This window comes from Alosa pseudoharengus, unplaced genomic scaffold (assembly GCF_046254945.1).
Source record: "Alosa pseudoharengus isolate Yale_2024_CS ecotype anadromous, Long Island Sound unplaced genomic scaffold, YU_APseudo_1.1 YU_APseudo_1.1_scf_13, whole genome shotgun sequence".
Lineage (NCBI taxonomy): Eukaryota > Metazoa > Chordata > Actinopteri > Clupeiformes > Clupeidae > Alosa > Alosa pseudoharengus.
In genome coordinates, this window is record NW_027468598.1 from 10,349,308 (window position 1) to 10,368,591 (window position 19,284).

At 47.8% G+C, this 19,284-nt stretch overlaps 1 protein-coding gene across 1 annotated transcript in view; it reads left to right on the forward strand.

The window, feature by feature from the left end:
- The window catches only part of bcas3 (BCAS3 microtubule associated cell migration factor), a 110,722-nt gene that overhangs the window by 30,263 nt on the left and 61,175 nt on the right, over nt 1–19,284 (forward strand). The window contains exons 8-13 of the mRNA XM_076283122.1: nt 6,322–6,429; nt 6,562–6,638; nt 9,408–9,484; nt 10,688–10,771; nt 13,198–13,368; nt 16,998–17,091. Coding sequence (XP_076139237.1) covers nt 6,322–6,429; nt 6,562–6,638; nt 9,408–9,484; nt 10,688–10,771; nt 13,198–13,368; nt 16,998–17,091 — 611 coding nt within the window. The remainder of the gene's footprint in view (nt 1–6,321; nt 6,430–6,561; nt 6,639–9,407; nt 9,485–10,687; nt 10,772–13,197; nt 13,369–16,997; nt 17,092–19,284) is intronic.

Sequence of the window (19,284 nt, forward strand, 5' to 3'; positions counted from 1 at the left end):
TTCTCTTCCCTCATGCTGAATTGTGTATCATTATCTGCGATAAAATTTAACAAAATATGAATTTTCTTTAATGAACTCCTCACAGAGACTTTTTTTATTTGGAGATGCACTGAATTTGTAATTAACAGATGACCATATGGCAAATATAGTTGTTTGGAGGAGCTGCAGAAAGGGCAAAAAAGTTTTTTTAAATCTTGTGATCGACTCCTCATTGTTCCTCATCTGCGGATTTATACTTTGGATTTAAACATTACAAAAGCTAGCAAGATGTAGGTGTGTGTCCTGTATGTGAAAGTATTATATGCCAGTATCATACAGTCATCTCTGTAAAAATGTGGCCACCTCACTGGTCATTGGAAAATCCAGGAAAAAATGTGACAATGCACTACATCACACTGTATAATATTAACCCTCTGCCGCTCACAGGCTTGAGGTTGCCAGTGGTGATCCATTGTATGAAATGTATTTGCAGGAGTTCATTATAAAAATATTTCTGTTCCTAACCCTTTATACCTTTTTATGCGACAGTTAAGTTCAGCATTACAATCAATTTGCCGTTTGCTGAACTAGCACATTTGCCTCTCTCTTGTCCTCTTTCGTGACAAGAAATGCTATGTGCAATCACAGTTGACTTTATTTGGAAAAAGCCAGCCAGGTGCACCGCTTAGATCCCCCATCATCTGCTCCTCAGTCAACCTAAAGGGCCATATAACTGTGCTCTCCAAGGACAGGGAAAGTCAGACCCTGAGCCTTTGAAGTTTGCCTTTTGAAGAGTGTTCATCTCAAAGCGCTTTTCCATGTACTGTCACTTCCACGCTATCTGTGCGCTGAAAACCTGTAAAAACAACTGCTGTCGAATAGGAGGGAACACAGAGGATGGCTTAATAGACCTGATGGCCCCACTTCAATTTAATGCACATAATTAAGAATTTAGTTTAGACCTTAATTGGGTTTGCATGATTATGTGGGTCTTAGATGTAGTTTTATCTTGTGTATGTTTCTTACACTTGGAGTCATACGTTTTATGGTTTACATAGATTGTTTTTTAGAATCCTTTTTAGATTTTCTCAAGACATGTTATTGCTCCATCACAATAGAATTTTTTTTCAGGTGATTGTGAAGTATATTGTAGAATGCATTAGAAATATACATTTAAGTATAAGGAACACTAAATTGTAAAACATAGATTGTGATATTTTTTTTTTACATTTTGCAAATATATATATTTTTTCAGCTGTCTGTTTCGGAAATAGTTGTATGTAAGTATGAAGATGCCATTTTTAAAAATTTAATTATTTCAGGATTGAATGCATCACAGGGGCTGTGAGATTGATGATGAGCCATGGCAAAGTGTTGCATTTACTTGGCGTTTAACTGTTTATTTATCGTCACAACGGGAATAGGAAAAGATCCCTCTAGCGCCAGATCACTGTTATGCATCACAAACGTTCTCATTAAAGTTGGACAGAAAATTGGCAGGCGAAAAACCACAGCATAATTTTGACAACAGAAAAACTCAAACTTGTGTGCCTCAAACATACAAGTGGTTTGATAAATATTCATGCAGAGTGCTGCATGCTAGCCCCGTGTCTGAGTGTGAAACGGAGAGAGGCCTCAGTGGCAGCCAGAAAGACCCGTCCACTTTCCTTCCCTATCCGTTCCCACCTGCCTATTGCTTTCACAGAGACTAATTTAGCACCATTAACACCACAAAGCCTATCAGAGCATAAGGAGCCAAAGGAGGAGGCAGATCATAGCCTCTCTCTCTCTCTCTCTCTCTCTCTCTCTCTCTCTCTCTCTCTCTCTCTCTCTCTCTCTCTCTCTCTCTCTCTCTCTCCCCCTCTTTCTCTCTCTCCCCCTGCTGCAATGTGTTTCCAATATGCCGGAGTGGGGGGAACATACAGCCGAGCCCCGGCAAAAGGAGAGGAAATGTATTTCTGGCAGAGCAGCAGACATGGAGCTGTGGTTGAACTTTTTACCCTAATTACTTTCCCGCTAATGCCCGCGGCATGCCGGAATCAAAGGGCCCCCCCAGGCCCCAAGCAGCCTCTGATGTGGCCGGCGTTTGTTGTGTGTTGAGGGTTGGGTTTTTCAAGAGGGAGAGACAGAGAGCAAGAGAGAAAGAGAGAGAGGGAGAGAGGGAGAGAGAGAGAGAGAGAATGAGCGAAAGCTCGGAAAAATTGTGACAGGATATTTTTCGAAAAAAATGTCTCTGTTACCACCCACCTCACTTGTTGCCTACAAAAATAGTGTAATTGTTTTCATCTGTGTGTTTTTTCTCTCACCCTGGCTTAGAAATAACTGTTATAAATCAAAATGACATAGGCTTAAGGGATGGGTTTGGGTCCAAATCACATCACATTTTTTTCATTTGTTTATTTTGTTTTCCCCTCTTAAACACCTTTTAAAGAGTGTTAGTCTTCTCTAATCTGTCTAAAATGTGCAAGTTTATTTCTAAGACCACAAAAATGAACTTTTTTCTTGCACAGTTAGCAAATTTATTTTTTCTATGTAAAATCAATGGATCCACAGATAAATAAATGTAAAAGACAATACATGCAAATACAAGGTAGGTTGCTGTGAATGATAATGGCGACCCAGTCATATTTGGAGAATCTTGCTGCTCTAGGCTGCTCTTCTTGGGCACATTTTCAGGTTTCCTCGCCGGGTCTCCAGGAAAGACAGCTGGGATTTTGAGGAAAGGCAGTATTTGTTTTGCGTTTCCAAAGCATGTAATTGTCTGTTCGTATTTGGGAAGTTCGTAAAGTAGCTGCAGTCAGAAAGTGATGACGTTTCCTTGTAAATGAATTTATTTGCCCGGGTTCTCGTTCATTTCCAGGCCTCCCATTCACTATGTTCACCACATAAGATATGCCCCCGTTTTTTCAGGCTCGTTTTAGTCAGGTTAATAAAAACCTATGGATTAAAACCCTGCTTTGGAGTCCAATCATGTAGCTCCGAGCACCGTTGGTAGCGAGTTGGAATAGCAGATGTCAACAAGTTTATAAAAACATTCAAGTGATGAAATGGCAGCCGGCTGACATAATGGACATAATAACCATTGTAAACCCGAGTGTTGCTAAAATTAAGAGAAAGTCATCGCTGTAAAAAAGTCCTCAAGTGTTCTGTTGCGGGGAGAGTTTTCCAATCTGGTAGCACAGCCGAGTGATGGGAGTCCAGAACATTGCCGGCTTTAATAGACCTACCATTCTGAAGGGGCAATGGATTTTGCAGGTGTGCTCCTTGGCCAGTTAATAGCGTTTTACCCAGTAATTAGTGAAGTAATTGCAGTTTGGGAAATCCATGTTTGAAGCGTTGTGAAGCTCAAATGAGCCAAGACGAGGATGTTGACTCCAGCAGACGTGACCTTTTCCTCAGCAGGTCAAAGCCATTCGCCCTTGCTCTCGCCCGCTTTAAATATGCGTTTGCAAAGGACATATATACAGTATTTCCCCTTTTGTCACGCCATGTGGGTTTGTCCCTTTTTTTGCACATTTCTCGGGTTTCTACAGGCAGCCGAATCAAATTGAGGACATTTGACAAATTCGGTTCTAAATTAATTCTGACAGATCGGATCAATCAGGAGAAGTGTAATTGACGCCAGAATGTGACGGGATCACAACAGGCGTATTAGAGAGACGGCGAGTGGTGCCCAGCAGCACCTTAACGTGTGCAAGTCTGACATTTCCACATGATTCATAATGTTAATTGTAATTTAGCCTCACTTTCAACCCCAGTTGCATGATTTTCAGAGTGGGGAAATTGTATTACAAATGACAATGCTTGCCTCCATTAGAACTAAGCCATTTGTTAGTTTAAAAAAAACCGCAAACAATTGAAGCAAGCAGCATGATGATTCTCTTTTAGAGGCCATCAATGACCCATTAATCAATTTAGAAGCATATCTTTTGTATTATATTTGCTCTAAAACGCTTTAAATTTGATTGATTTGACCCTGACATGCATGAAATCAATGGACGCTGAGACAAGTTTGAGAAGTTAAATCCCTCTATTAATCTCAGTGCTTTGGAGCTGAGGGGGAAAAGTGTTTTCGCAGAGAGCGGTCAGGCTTTTCTGTGACAGCAAATGTCTGCTGGACATTGGGGCAGACACGTGAGCAGACACACTGACACGCGCACGTACTTTGTCTCTCTCTTTCAAACATACACATACACATACACTACACACAGACAGACACACACACACACACACACACACACACACACACACACACACACACACACACACACACACACACACACAGACACACACACAGACACACACACATACAAACAGTCTTTGTCTCTGTGTTTTATGTCTTTGCTCTGCTGGCCAGACTCAGATGGGCTGGGAGATCTGAGGAGTCAGAGGCGCCAAGGTTGCTGCCTCTGGCTTGTGAAACCCTCTCACCCCTCTGTGTTTGTGTGTCTGTGTGAAAGAGAGAGAGAGAGAGAGAGAAAGAATTTTAGAGGGAGAGTAAGAGAGAGGGAAGGGAGGGTGAGGAAAAGAGATGTGATGATTGTGATGTTGGGCCACGTTTGTGTCTGAGGCAAGACACCCGCCGCTAGCCGCAGCAGATTGCAGATCCCTCCCTGGCTTCCGTCCCGAGCGCCACTGCTGCCGCCTTCGTCATCTGCCACCGCAGCAGAGCCTTCCCTCAGCAACGGTCAGAGACTCTCAGGCTGCGTGAGAACGAGAACCGACACGGCCTGGTCAGCTCCAGCCTCTGCTCTAACCTCCACAATCGCCTCCCATCTGCTCCTCCCTGAGGGAGCCTAACCAGGGCCAAGTCACGGGTGCTCTGATGATCCTGTGTCTGGCAAAGGGAAGGGTGTTGCAGGAGTTTGCTTGACACTCTCCTGGGCCTGCAGCTGCAGGGCGAAGATGAGGGAAGAGCAAGACATGTGAAACGGGACCTAAGTCGGATCGAAACCAAAACCTTATTTGGCACGCGAAGCTGCGATTTTTCATGCACACGGCAAGTGTTAGTATTTGTGTCTTCCTGGTAGGAGCTGAGTGACCTGACCACAACACTGAAATGCACATAAAAAGAGAAATAAGGCACATTTTGTTTGGCCCTGTGTCAATACCACTGCTTTCATGGACCCCTTGATGGAGGAATTATTACAAAATTAAAAACTCCCTGGTTCTCCATCATTGACATGCAGTGCTATCAAGTAGCGTATGCACGGAGAGCCTGGCAGCTTTTTTTCATTTAGCGTCTAAGTGCTTCCATGTTCTCTGACAATTTGCGGCTGGTTCGAGATGTCTCGGACGCTTTGTGATGCACTGATGTGCATATTTTGAAAAACAGTCATTTTCTTTGTTTTTTATTTTTTGCCCCCGCAGTATGTCTTCCAGTGTTTGTGTCTGTCAGCGTTATAAATGAAAGAACCAGATTTTTTCCACCATAAAAACGTGAAAGGACCGTTTTAATGATTAGTAACGCAGACATATATTATAACCTTATTGACGCCGGGAAGAAGGGGTGGTGGTAGCGGGCAGCGTGAAGATGTGATTTACTAGACCTCTGAACAGCCGAAGCTAAGCAGTGGTGGGAAGATTATACCTCTGTGAAGACGCGAACATCGCTCTTAAACTGTAAAGTCTAGCCTCTGTGACAATACCCACTCAATCACCAGGGGCCTCTAACCCTGGCAGGGTGACAGACAGACAGAGATAGACAGTGTGGAGATAGAAGCTGGAGCATTAGACACTGCCCTGCGCTAATTATTTTGTCGATGATGCTCCACTTATTGATTTCCTTTCTTGCTGCAGAGCTTGTTCAATTTCCCGGATGCTAGACAGTAAATGACATCCTGAATTGCAACCCTGTGAAGATGTGCTCTGGCCTTTCGAGCGTGCAGTCAGGGTGTTTCATGCAACTCGGAACAGATTTACTGGCTGTAGGTTGTAGGAAGAGTTAAACGTAGCCGAGTAGCTGAAGTTCTAGACGAGGTTTTATGAGTTGATGTTCATGTGCTTAAAGTCTCTCTTCACTTCTAATACAGTGATGACGACGTAATGGCTGTGGTGCATTCTTGTCGGCATGTCAAGGGGTGAGCATCTGGGTTTGTCCTCCGGGCGAAACATTGAAACAATAAAAGCGATCACGGCGTGTGCCAAAGCCCATAGCCCGGTCTCACTCTGCCTCAGTGCTCTGGCCACTAGATGAGCTTTTTGGCCCTCATCTGATTTTAGAGTTGCTGCCAGCCATCTTAGAATGTTTCTGATTACTCTCTTTTTGTCTGTGTGTGTGTCTGGGTGTGTGTGTGTCTGGGTGTGTGTGTGTGTGTCTGTGTGTGTGTGTTTGTTTCACAGGACAAGCCCTCCATACTGCTGTGTGGACCTCTACTCTCTGAGGACGGGGGAAATGGTAAAATCCATCCAGTTCAAAACCCCTATTTATGATCTACATTGCAACAAAAGGTGAGTGGCGCCAGCACTCTGCTATCCCTGTTAAATATCTTTCACACTGTAGTCTGTAGCCCACGTTTTTATTAGAGATGTCGAAACTCACTGTGTTCTTTCACTGTGTTGTGTTCTTTTTCTCTCTCGCAGGATTCTTGTGGTCAGTTTGCAAGAGAAGATTGCAGCTTTTGACAGCTGCACATTTACAAAAAAGTTCTTTGTCACAAGTAAGTAAGTGAAATGGATTGTCTTCGGCTAATTGAGGAATTTTCTTAATTAAGCCTTAATTAAGTGTATGTGTTCCACTAATTTAAGGGAAGCATGTTTTTCATCTTGTTCCAAGTACCATTGATTGGGCTTTTAGCAGTTACAGGGCTCCAGACTAACTTTTTGCACTGGTTGTGTCACACGCATTTTCAAATTTACACACAGGCCACCGCCAATCAGAGGGGAGGTCCCGCCCTTCACTATCTGTGATTTGTTTAAACCACGATATTGGCCAAATATGTGTCTGTTATTGAACCAAAGGTAGAGTTTCAATGCGGACACTTTTTCCTCTCTCGAATAGCTGGTCGCACCGGTGCGACCTCCGTTTTTTTCGTAGTCACACTTTTGAAAAATTAGGTCGCATATGCGACCAAATTGGTCGCACTCTGGAGCCCTGAGTTAAAGCAGATTTGACACCCCCCCCACCCCCACCCCCCCAGAAATGGAAAAGCCTTTAAACATGCAGTATAAAAATAATCAGAAATATTTTGATGATTTTGAAATTGTTTCAGGTTTTATACATGTTTCCTTTTTCATTGAATGGCTTTAGAATCCCTTTTATCAAAGAGTCCATACTGTAACTTCATCGGAAGCGAGTCCTCCAGTCAGACTAATTGAAACAACACCAAGAGTCTGAGCAACACATGCATTCCTGCAGAAGTCTTGCTTGTGCTGTATCAATACAATCAGAGCCTGACATTACCCAGAGCCACATGTTAGATGATTTGTCACATCAACGTTGTTGTGCTGCAACTTGTCTCTCTGCCCCACTGTGCATCTCCCGCCCTGATGTAATGCTCCCAGCAGTCTACGCAAACAGTAACGACGTTACGCTGTCTGTCAGTCATCAAAAATGTCTTCAAATCACAGAGAAAACTTACTGACTATTTTCCTGGGTGGACCTTTAGACTAGATACTCTTTGCTCCAACATTGTGTAGGCCCCTTGTCCTTTAGTGTAGGGGATTAGCGCACAGTAACCTTGGTGGCACAGACTGCATAGCACCTGCGCACCCCACCACACAAAAACCAGGCCCCTGCTCTTCCCTCACTTAAGCAATTTGCCTGTTGTAAATTGCCATTAGTGTAATTTTAATGGTGCTCATTGTCTGTCTGCCTTCCCTGTCCGCGTCTGTGCCACAGGAAATGTGCGCAGTCAATAACCCTACATCATTAATAGCTTTTTTTGGGGAGGGGGGCATGTGGGGATAGGAGCTCCCTCATAAAGCGCAGACGTGGTCTGCGGACACAGCAAAAGCAGAAGCAAGCACAAACAAAAACAAGCCAAGGACAACAGAGACAAACACTCTAATGAACAGTAAGCAGAAGTGTCTGGGGGTTGCACTTTCTCTATGTGGCCGGTCTGGTTGCTCAGACGCCAGGTTGGAGAGGAAGACCACACTCACATTAGTATTCTGTCATCTTTATATATATATATATATATATATATATATATGTATATATATATGCAAGTTTCTAATGGGCTTTTGGGCCTGGAGTTCAAACAAGACTCTTCTTTGGATAAATGTGTTTGCAAAACAATACTGAAATCCCCCCGCTTCAGAACCTCTCTGTTTTCCAGTCTCTCTGTCTCTGTCTCTCTAACTCACTCTCTCTCACTCACACACACAAACACACACTCTGTAGGTCAAACACACAGGCCCACTGCCCCCCTCTCTCCTGGCCAGTGCCCCCTCCACACAGGATGTGTTAAACACATGTTATCTCACTGTATTGGCTCCCTCGGCCTTGGAAAAGCACAAAAGGTTTTTTTTTTTGCATTGCTGCACTTGTGGCTTACCTCAAGTCCTATTTGCCCGGTTTCAGATCCCCGACTCAGAACACTAAATTACTGTCTGCATGCATTTCATCTGCACGCTGAGCTCTAAATTACTGTCAACACACTTTTTCTCCTACGTGATCTACCCTCACATGACTTCTGTGTGTGTGAGACATGTGGAGTGTGTGTGTGTGTGTGTGTGTTTGTGTGTGTGTGTGTGTGAGGGGGAGAGAGCGTCTGTATGTGGAGTGTGTGTGTGTGTCTGAGGGAGAGAGAGCATCTGTATGTGGAGTGTGTGTGTATGTGTTTGTGTGTGTGTGTGTGTGAGGGAGAGACAGCGTCTGTATGTGGAGTTTGTGTGTGTGTGAGGGAGAGAGAGCATCTGTATGTGGAGTGTGTGTGTGTGCGTGCGTTTGTGTGAGGGGGAGAGAGCGTCTGTATGTTTTGCGTGTGATGCATGTTTGACTGGAAGCATCTCAGTTGTTTATGGAAGTCTGTCATCTAGCACATTTGCCTATTTATGTATGTGTGTTGGGCTTAGTGTGGGAGGTTGCACTGTTTCGAGTGTTTACCCTTTACAGTATCTGTGTGGCCAGTTTGACTCCTGCGTGTGCGGGTGTGTTTGGGTGTTTTTAGGTACTGGCGTTGGTGCCATGGACTCCCCATAGCCCACACGATCCCTTTCAGAAAACACCCCACTCATGTTTCCCTAAACACAGGCTTACACAGAGACCGTTTTTAGAGACAAACACGTTAACTCAGTCAGTTTCCAAATGTCCAAAACAGTTTTTCTTTACACACATCAGTGTGTGCACTGTGAAAGCCATTCCTGCAATGGCAAGATCATTTCATGCATTTTTTTCCGTTTAATTCGCTCAGTTATAACAGGGAAATGAATGGAGACATTTAATTTATGTTTCAGACAATGTAATGCCTTTCTGGTCTTTGCAGGCTGCTTCCCTTGTCCTGGGCCTAACCTGAACCCGATAGCTCTTGGGGACCGATGGCTAGCTTATGCAGAGAACAAGGTAAGGACATCAGACGCAGTGTGTGCATTATGAGCCAGTCCAGATGCGTCCAACCTCCCACTCTTTCCCATTTGCAGGACGTCCACAGAGATTCATAAATTGATAATCCTTAAAATTATAGTATACTTTTATTGCGGGCCCATAACCCCTCTCTCCCAAAAGCATGCTCTCTGTTCATCGCTAGCCGCACTCTTCAAAATGAATAAAATAAATACAAGTCCCAGCGACTAAAGAACAGATAACAGCAGGATTCTCTGAATGTAATTTGGGACAAAGCGTGCTGGAGTGGGTCCTTGTGAGGGGCTGGTATGAGGAACGCTGGAGCTCTGATTGAGGCTGGCCACTCCAGTGCGGTAATGGACAGATGGGACAGTGTATCTGGATGGAGCTAAGGATGGGGTGGGGGACCAGCAGGCTGCACTGAGGGCTGAATATATTCCTGGGGAGAGCTGGGCTTAACAGTGCTGGTGCTTGAGACGGCTGAGGCACTGGGGTCCAGAGTGGGTGGGAGGAGTGGGGCGGGGGGGGGGGGGGGGGGTTTGGGGCCTGGAGAACCGCCATACTCAACAGCCCCCATCCCCCCCCCTCCCCAGGTATGGCAGATGCCTTGGTGCAGACTGTTGCTAGGACACACAGGACTAGGGCCATTGTTGAGGTTGACTAGGCAACAAGTGTCGCTCAAAAAAAACAATTGCACTGTAGGTTTTCATAGTCTAGTGCCAGTGACACAAAGCATCAAGTAGTTTATCAAGGTTTGAGTCAGCTTGTCTGATGAAGTGGCTAATGCCTGATTGCATTTTCTAATATTACATCTCATCGCAAAAAGGAAAGTAAACACAGTCAAAAACAATGACCACTGCAACACACCAGCAATTTGGAGTGTCTCCAATCAGAGAACACTAGCATACACAACTTTAGTCTGGCTTAGCAGTTCGATGTTCACAGGTATGTGAGGTTTCCCTAGGGTTTCAGTGGCGTAAAAATTACGTCACCACAAGTTGGGGGACATGGGATATCAGACTCCACGTGGACTAGAAAGTCCTACTGGACTAAACGCCTGTGGTGTTATTGCAACTCTCTGTGTACACACCTGAAAGGGAGCCTAATGACTTGAATGAGTTTGTGTGAGGGGGGTGGTGAAAAGGATGGTGTGGGAGGATAATGGGACTGAGGTCATCTGTCTGTCTTCCCGTGCGTGTGCAGTTGATCCGGTGTCATCAGTCACGTGGAGGAGCCTGTGGAGACAATGCCCAGTCCTACACTGCTACCGTCATCAGCGCCGCTAAAGTAAGTGTACACACACACACACACACACACACACACACACACACACTCACACACACTCACTAACTCAAGTTAGCGAGCTGCATGCAGCCAACACCACGACAGAACTTTCCACTTCCTCTTTTTTTCCTGGTCCATTTCCCGCGCCTTGCCTTTTGCGAGATGAGGTCATCTGTGCATGTACAGTAACGTTACATCTCTCCGGCAGACTCACCCTCCTCCTCCTCCTCCTCCTCCTTCTAAATGCTTTCAGAGAGCGCAATGGCTGATCCAAGAGCCTCAGGAGCACCTCTCTCCTGGGCATTTAATCCCCCCCCCCCACGCTAGAATTTATTTTGCCAGGCAGTCTTCTCTAACACGCTGTCTCTCATATGGTTCCAGTCTCCTCTCCTCTCCTCTCCTCTCCTCTCCTCTCCTCTCTCTCCGCTCCTCTCCCCGAGGTGGCTTCATTGATTTATTACGCCCCACATCTGTATCCCCCCGCTGCCCTATCGCTTCCTAATGAGCTCTAACGGCTTACGTGAGAGAAGGCCCATTAGCCTTAATGGTGGTATACATCAAAAGAAACTCGGCAAAGGTTAGCGGAGGAGGGAGGGAGGAAGGGAGTGGGGGAAATGAGGTTAAAAAGTCCCGATACGCAGACGGCTCGTCTGCAGCCAGCGCCGTAATTTATAACAATATTGCCCGGGCCATGACACGCCGGCCCCTGCTTGAGAGTGGCTGAGAGGACTGTTGTCTGGGGAAACAGGGAGGAGGGGGGGGGGCAGGAGGGGTAGTTTGGGGGTGCTGGAGGGGAGGGGAGGGGGGGGGGGGGGCATCTCCCGGCTGCATCCTCAGTGTAACCCAATAATGACAAAAGAGTTTTGGGGAGGCGGGGGGACGTGGTGTGGGTGCTCTTTCAAAAATTGAATTCTTGCCTGAACACATGTTTTGTGCAGAGAAAGGAAGATGAAGAGACAGACAGAGGGATAGAATTAGGGGACAGAGAGATAGAGAGAGAGAGAGAGAGAGAGTGGGAAAGGGGGGGTAGATAGATAGATAGATGGATGGAGGGAGGAATGGGAGATGGAGAGAGGGGTAGAGAGAGAGAGAGATGAATGCAATTGGGCTGAGTGAATTGGTGGCACTGTTGTGTTGCCGTGTCTGTGGGAGCCATTGGGCTGGTGTGTGTTGATGATGGTGGGTGGTGGGGGGCGTACACACCTCAGCCTCTTTCCTCTCGTCTTTCTTCTCCCCTCCTTTGCCTGCCTGCAGTAAATGGATAGCAGAGCTTAAGTGGGGTCTCCTCCTTGTCTTCACTTAATGGAGTGAGCTGCTCTCCGTCTCTTTGCACTCTCTCTCTACCCTGTGTGTGAAGTGTCTCTCTGTTTGTGTGTGCCTGCCTGCCTGTCTGCCTGTATGTTTTGGGTATGTGTGTGTGTGTGTGTGTGTAGTGTGTGTCTCTACCCAGACCCTGGAGAGCTTAATCAGGCATTCAGGCCAGGCAGCGGCGTCAATACAGCATGGCGCCTGTGTTTGTTGGGCCCTCTGGAACGCTCTCTCCCCTCCAACAAGACAAGCCCCACTAACTGACTCTGTGTGTGTGTGTATAAATTACCCCTGGTCCCCATCAATTATTAAGAGAAGCGTTTGGGTCCTAATTGATCAGCACTAATGTGTTTTCTAATCACTGCAGTTGGAGTTTTTAGCGCTAATCCAAACAGTGCCCATTGATCCGTGTACATTGGCCTGCGTTGGTGTGTGTGTCTGTGTCTGTGTGAGAGTGTGGGTGTGTGACTAAGACAGCCTTCTGCTGGGTGATCACTACCAACAGCAGTGACCCGTCAGCACTGCTCCCTGCACTCAGCAACCAGAGAAAGGGATTGAGAAAGAAGGACATTGAGAGAGAGAAAGGGAAGGTGGCTGTGCTAGTAATGTGGCCCTTATCTGGTATAACAACAAGCTGTGCTAGTAATGTGGCCCTTACCTGGTATAGGACAAGCTGTTCTAGTAATGTGGCCCTTACCTGGTATAGGACAAGCTGTTCTAGTAATGTGGCTCTTACCTGGTATAGGACAAGCTGTACTAGTAATGTGGCCCTTACCTGGTATAGGACAAGCTGTGCTAGATCAGATCAGGGCCTGATCTCTCTGTTGTCTGGTGTACAACTGATGCCCCAATGGCCAATTTGATTGTAACAGTATCAGATAGTCATGATTCATCAAAGCAAAAAGGTTTTGTGGTCCTGTAGTTTTATGTCTCTGCCTTTTTGTCTGACTCCCCCAGAGCGGTAATGTGAAAATGATGTAGTGTTTTCATCACTTCCCGCTTCCATTTTCTCTATCCGTACACTCTTACATTCCGTGCTGGTAGCCTTAAATATATGCTTATGCTTATGACTAGACTTGAATGTTGTATTCATAAAGTAACTCCCTCTCCCCCTCCTCTAGACTCTGAAGACCGGTCTGACCATGGTGGGGAAAGTGGTGACCCAGCTGGCGGGCACGCTGCCCTCTGGCGCCCCTGACGAGGAGGGCTCGCCCCACAGTGCCACGCGGCGAAGCCCCCACGTGCCCGGCGTCATCACCATCATCGACATGCAGACCGTCGGAGAGGGACAGGTATGACCGCTCACTCCGCCACATCCGCACATTCACGTACATGCCAGCTGGCACTTTTACCTAAAGTGACAGCATGCCGTTCTGGCAGAAAGGTTGTTATCTGAGATCTACAGCCAATCAAATCGCATTCGTCCCGTCGGTGCACCTGAACCAATGTGCTGAGTGGCTGGAATGGTGGAATGGTGGAATGGCGTTTTGCTTGATCTGAGCAAGTCTTTCGGACTGTATCTGGTCAACGAGTCTTCTTTTCTGAGCGCACACACTAAATGGACAGCTAGAGGATTGTGTGGAGCAATTTGCTGAATTAGACCATAAACGTTTGGAATGGCAGACTATACCTTTAAATGGTGTGCAATTCTGCTGCTGGCCTTTTAATAATTCCAGTATCAGATTTTCAGTGTCGTCGTTGTGTTTGGATACGGCTTAGCTGTGGCCAGTATTGGAGACCTGACATTGATAATTAACACTGTTGGAAAATTGGAATTCTGTGATCATTCGGTCTGTAAATGGAAATTTTGCTCCTTTTCCCGAACGAGGATGTTGTCTGACGTGGTGATTTAAAGCTGGCTATAATATTTAATTGCATCCTGAAAGTGGAGAGTGTCCATTGCAAACAGTGAGGCGTCAGAGAGGGAGATGGAGATGGTGTGTGTGTGTGTGTGTGCGCGCACGTGCCTGTGTGTGTGTGTGCGTGTGTGTGTGTGTGTGTGTGTGTGTGTGTGTGTGTGTGTGTGTGTGTGTGTGTGTGTGTGTGTGTGTGTGTGTGTGTGTGTGTGTGTGTGTGTGTGTGTGTGTGTGAGAGAGAGCATGAGCATGACAGAGTGGGCCATGAGTATGGCCTGAGATGTGAGCCAGGTCAGAGGAGGTGAGAGCCCTGCCGGCTATTTGTCTCACGCACAAGAGGCTGCGGCTCGTCCAGACGACAAGGTCTGAAGACGATCTCAGGGCCGAGTGAGAGGGAGACAGAGAGACACTGTGCTGTAATAGTGTTGTTCTGTGGGTAACCAGAAACTGCTACCAGGTGTTCATCCCCTCACACAGGATCTGTGTAATGGAGTGTCAGCTTTACAGGCTCGTTTGAATGTTTGCCGTTCAAGGATCTTTATTTTTTATTAAGCTTAGTAAAAGGTTAACTTAGACCAGATTCGATGCTTGTTTTTTCTTTTCTATCTTTTACTCTCTCTCTCTCTCTCTCTGTCTGTCTCTCTCTCTCTTTCTTTCGGTCATCTGTCTGGGTCTGACCTAAGCAAACCGATGGGCTGGTTTCTGTGGGCGTCCGTGTCCCTCTGGAGAGCCAACGGCAGGCCGACCCCACACAGCACGGCCCGACAGAGGTGTGATTCATTCTGCTTACGCACGCCAGTTCCTTAGCGGCCATGCACCACGCTCGACACGTTTTTTGTTTTTTTTTCTCTTCTTTTTCTTCTTCCGCTTCTTTTTGCTCCCTCTTTCGTTTCTTTTTTGTCGGCTTCCAGTGGCTCGGTGGTGGAAAGCGTTTTTCTCAGGAAAGCTCTGCCGCGGTGCGAAAACCTCACAAGACGCCAAGGCCGCCGGGCACTGCTCCGCGGTCCGCAGCGCCCCGACTCCCTCCCTTCCTCACCAACCACCTCCCTCTGGCCTCCACCCCCCTCCGCCACCCCTCGCGCCCTGGTGGTCCTGCCAGGCTCAAGGCCTGCATCGTGTCGGGGGCCGCGCTGGCGTGCCAGAGGCCTGTGTGCCACCACTGTTCGCGCTGCTGTGAAAGCCATTGTGTCTCCCCAGCCTCCGGCCAGCGGGGCTGCTCTGCTCTCCGTCACGCAGGGGCCTCTTCCCCGACCCCTGTGAGGGGCACAGCAGCTGGGGGACACAGGGGTGGCTTTGGGATGGGGGGGGGGGGGGGGGGGGTTGGCTGGGCTTGTGGTGGGGGGGTTATATGGTGACTGGTGGTCCTGCTGTGCCAGCCTGGCCTCCATCCCTCCCTCCCTTGACTTCTGTTTACTTAGCCCCGCTGTTTTGGCACAGTCCCGTCAGTGAGGCCTGCCTTTGCCACCGAAACAGGCCAGCTTACTTCTTCCCATGGTGGGGCCGTCACAGAGACCCCCCCCCCCCCTTACACACAACCTCCCACCATCCCTCAGCTTGCCTGTTTAATAGGCTTACTTTTCTGAGGTCTCACACAAACACACACGCACAAACACACACACAGAGACAGACACACACACACAGAGACAGACACACACACACAGACACACACAGACACAGACACACACATAGCCTGCATCCTCTAATTCGCTTTCAAAGCCTAGTACAGGATTCCCTTACAGAACAACATTGTCTGTGTTTAGCCTTAATAAAAGGGATCTGTTTTGTGTCACCAGGGCATTTTTTTCCCTCTTTTCTTTTTTTTCTGAAGGAGGGGGTAGTGCTGGAGCAAATGTCTCAGTTTGAGCGCAAGGCTGTTTTTTGTTTGGACTGGATCCTATTAAAAGCAGTTTGGTCCTTAATGCAACACTCCTGTAGATTTATCACTGTTCGCCCCGCAAGCCTGATGTCTGGCCTTAGTTATAATCTCTTTCATGACCAAAACTTAACATAGGGCCACTGACCAGAGAATCCTCCCTCAAAGGCCGTTGCTCTCCACTCTCTCTTTCTCTCTTTCTCTCTTTCTCTCTCTCTCGCTCTCTCTCTCTCTCTCTCTCTTTCTCTCTTTCTTTCTCTCTTGCTCATTCCTTCTCTCTTGCTCTATCTCTTTCCTCTCTGAGTTGCTTCCTGGCCGCCACAGCAGCAGCAGCGCATAAAGGGATGAGTTACAGATCCATATTGCTGCTCTTTTTCAACCCAGAGTCATTCATCTGGCCAGGACATCCAAAAGCACCACTGACAGTGTTGGGTTTCCCCCGCCCTGCCCGCCCGCCTGGCTGTGTGGGACGAGGCCCCTCCGCCCCCTCCGCCCTTATTCTGCCGCCCGGAGCCACGCTGTCCAGGCCCTGAGCGGTTACCAGGCACCAGAGCTGTCTGCTGTTTGACACAAACACCACGTCTCTCCGGAGGTCTGTGTGCTGCTGGACAGGGCAGCACTGGATCAGCTCGCTTTACACACCAGAGAGAGGCAATTAGGGAGAGGATGCGGCTGTGTTGAGAGGTTTTGAGCATCCTGTTGGCAAATCTCGTCCTGTATTTATTTATTTATATTTTTATTTGGTAGCCATTGATTTGCCAGCACCTCCAAAGGCGCAACAGACCAGCCTGAGTTGGTTGTTGGCTGCTGTCCATCGAGGGTGTTTTAGTGGGATGGACGTTGGTCAGGAGAAGGTCGGTGGGGATGAGAATGAGAGCGAGCTGTGAAAGAGCTCAATGTCCATGTTGGTCAGAGCCGTGGAGCTCAGCCTGGAACAGACTCTTTGTTTAAATCAGAGACGCCAAGCCATATTTTTTCCTTAGAAAAACACATTGCTTGTAACTGTGAGGATTAAATTGCATCTGTATGTGTGGTGCCAGGTCTAAAATAGAGGAAGAAAAGGCAAACAAGAAGTCAGGATGCATTTAAGTTACTCTGGGGAAAAAAACTGTGCTGCTGTACTGACTTTATGTGTGTGTGTGTATGTGTGTGTGTGTGTGTGTGTGTGTGTGTGTGTGTGTATATGTCTCAGGTCCTGGTGAGTGACGACTCGGATGGCGAGGGAATCGTGGCCCACTTCCCAGCCCATGATAAACCCATATCCTGCATGGCGTTCAACCCGAGCGGTAAGCGAACACCTGCAATGCCTCACTGAAAGTCACCAAAGCACAAAGCAAGCGCACACCTAACTCACATAAACAGCCCAGCGTTTCCTTTCAGGCCTCACATACAACCCGTCCGCATTTATGTTATTTATTTATTTTTTTGGGCCGTGTTATGGAAACTCTGGAGGGGTTACGTCGGAGGAAACCAAAGCGAGACCAAGAGGCCGCAGTGGCATGTTCTTGGAGTGTGAAGCCACGTCTCACTTCCGTGCGGTCTTCCCTCGTCTCCCCCTCTCTCTCCCTCTCTCCCCCTCTCTCCCTCTCTCTCCCTCTCTCTCTCCCTCTCTCCCTCTCTCCCTCTCTCCCCCTCTCTCTCCCCCTCTCTCTCCCTCTCTCCCTCCCTCTCTCCCTCTCTCTTGGCCTCTAACTCACCCCTTTCCTCCATCCTCTGGACACTTCTGTCACATCTGCTAATATTACATTATGTGGGTGGGGGGTTGGCAAGTGGGTTTTGCCATAGGGAGAACTGAGAAATCTGCCGCTTGTTGCTTTGTAGTCTTTGCCACCAAAGAGTGGCTGAAAAAAGCGTCTGAGTGACGGCCATTGTGTGGTCCAACTGCAGGTGAACTTGGGCCTGGGGGCAGGAGCAGAGGTGACGCGGATGACAGATGATATGATGACTGAGGAGAACACACAGTGACATACACACACTCACACTCACGCACGCGCACGCACACACACACACACACACACACACACTCAGACTCACACTCACACTCACACTCACACTCACACTCATACTTAGTGCATGAGAAGCAAAATCATAGATGTGACAAGATTAGCAAGCTAGATTGTGCAGCCGTAACAGTAACCTATGCACACACAAACACAAAACATAAACTGTCACACCCATTCACACAGTGAGACACACACACACACACACACACACACACACACACACACACACAAACACACACACACACAGACACACACACACACAGACACTCACACTCAGCGCGTAAAGTTCTTGTGTTTCGGCGCTCATTGATCCCTGTCTTTCTCCTGGATGCCCCCCACCCCTCTACACACACATGAGCTTGAGCTGAGCTAATGGCCAGGAATGACACCCGCAAGCTCCCCCGGGACACACTGGAGCTCGGTTACGCTCCTCAAAGTCCAGAAGAGGCCTCCTCTCGGATTGAAGGCCCTGAAGGGCCGCCGGCGAGCACGGCACGGGACGGCACGGGGGGCGGCTGCTCCATAACTCATCGGGCGTTCAGTCACCCGTGTCACAACACGCTTCGCTCTGTTCCAACACAGTGTAAAGCGACTCTGCTGTTCTCCAGTCTGCTGTGAAAAGCATCTCTTAAGCAGTCGCTGGCTGCTCGCTCACTCATTCAGCTCAGTGTTGCTGGCTGGGGGCGGGGAGGGGAGGGGGGGGGGGTCCACAAGAAAAGGAAGCTTCTTGACCTTCCTCTTTGCCCCTCTCTTCCCCTCTCAACAGCTACGATTAATTCAGAAACATTTTTTTGGGAGCCTTCCGTTCGAGCGGTCTTCCGGAAACGGGACTCCTTCGACAATGAGGTGTCTGTGTGGTGTGCATGAGCCGCTGTCTCTGCCGGGGCAGTGCTAATAAAGCGCCTGCTGAAAGCTGCCTGAGACCGCAGCACCCAAAGGACCTTCTCACTACCTGCTCCTACTAAGTAACACACTCTGCACCTCAGCAGAGAACAGTCAGCATTTCTCCCCAGTGGGAGACCCTTACACCTCCCTCTCCACTGCTTTTCTCATCCTCTATGAACTGGCAAACCCTGTCCACACATTGATCGCCTTCTCCTGTGTAGGAGAAGAGGTTACAACTGTGCTATACTGTATTCTAGTGGCTCAAGACCACTATTATTAATATTAACAGTACCGGTGCTTTTTCATACCTGTACTCGTGGAAAGACAGAAGGTTACTTGCATCGCTGAGAAGCTGCAGCTTTAAGTGGATACAGTGCAGTGGAAGGAGAGGACAAGCCAGGAGGCTGCAATGGTGTCTGTCAGTGTCTCTGCAGAAACACTGTTTGATGTGAGCTCCAAGAGACAAGCATGCTCTTTTCTTGCAAACCCCTTTGCTTTTTCTGTCTTTCTAGCAAAGGTTAACCAGAGGCAAGCGCTGTGTCCCTGGGAGACATCAGGCGGATCTTGTGTTATTTTTTCTGAAGGAGAGTT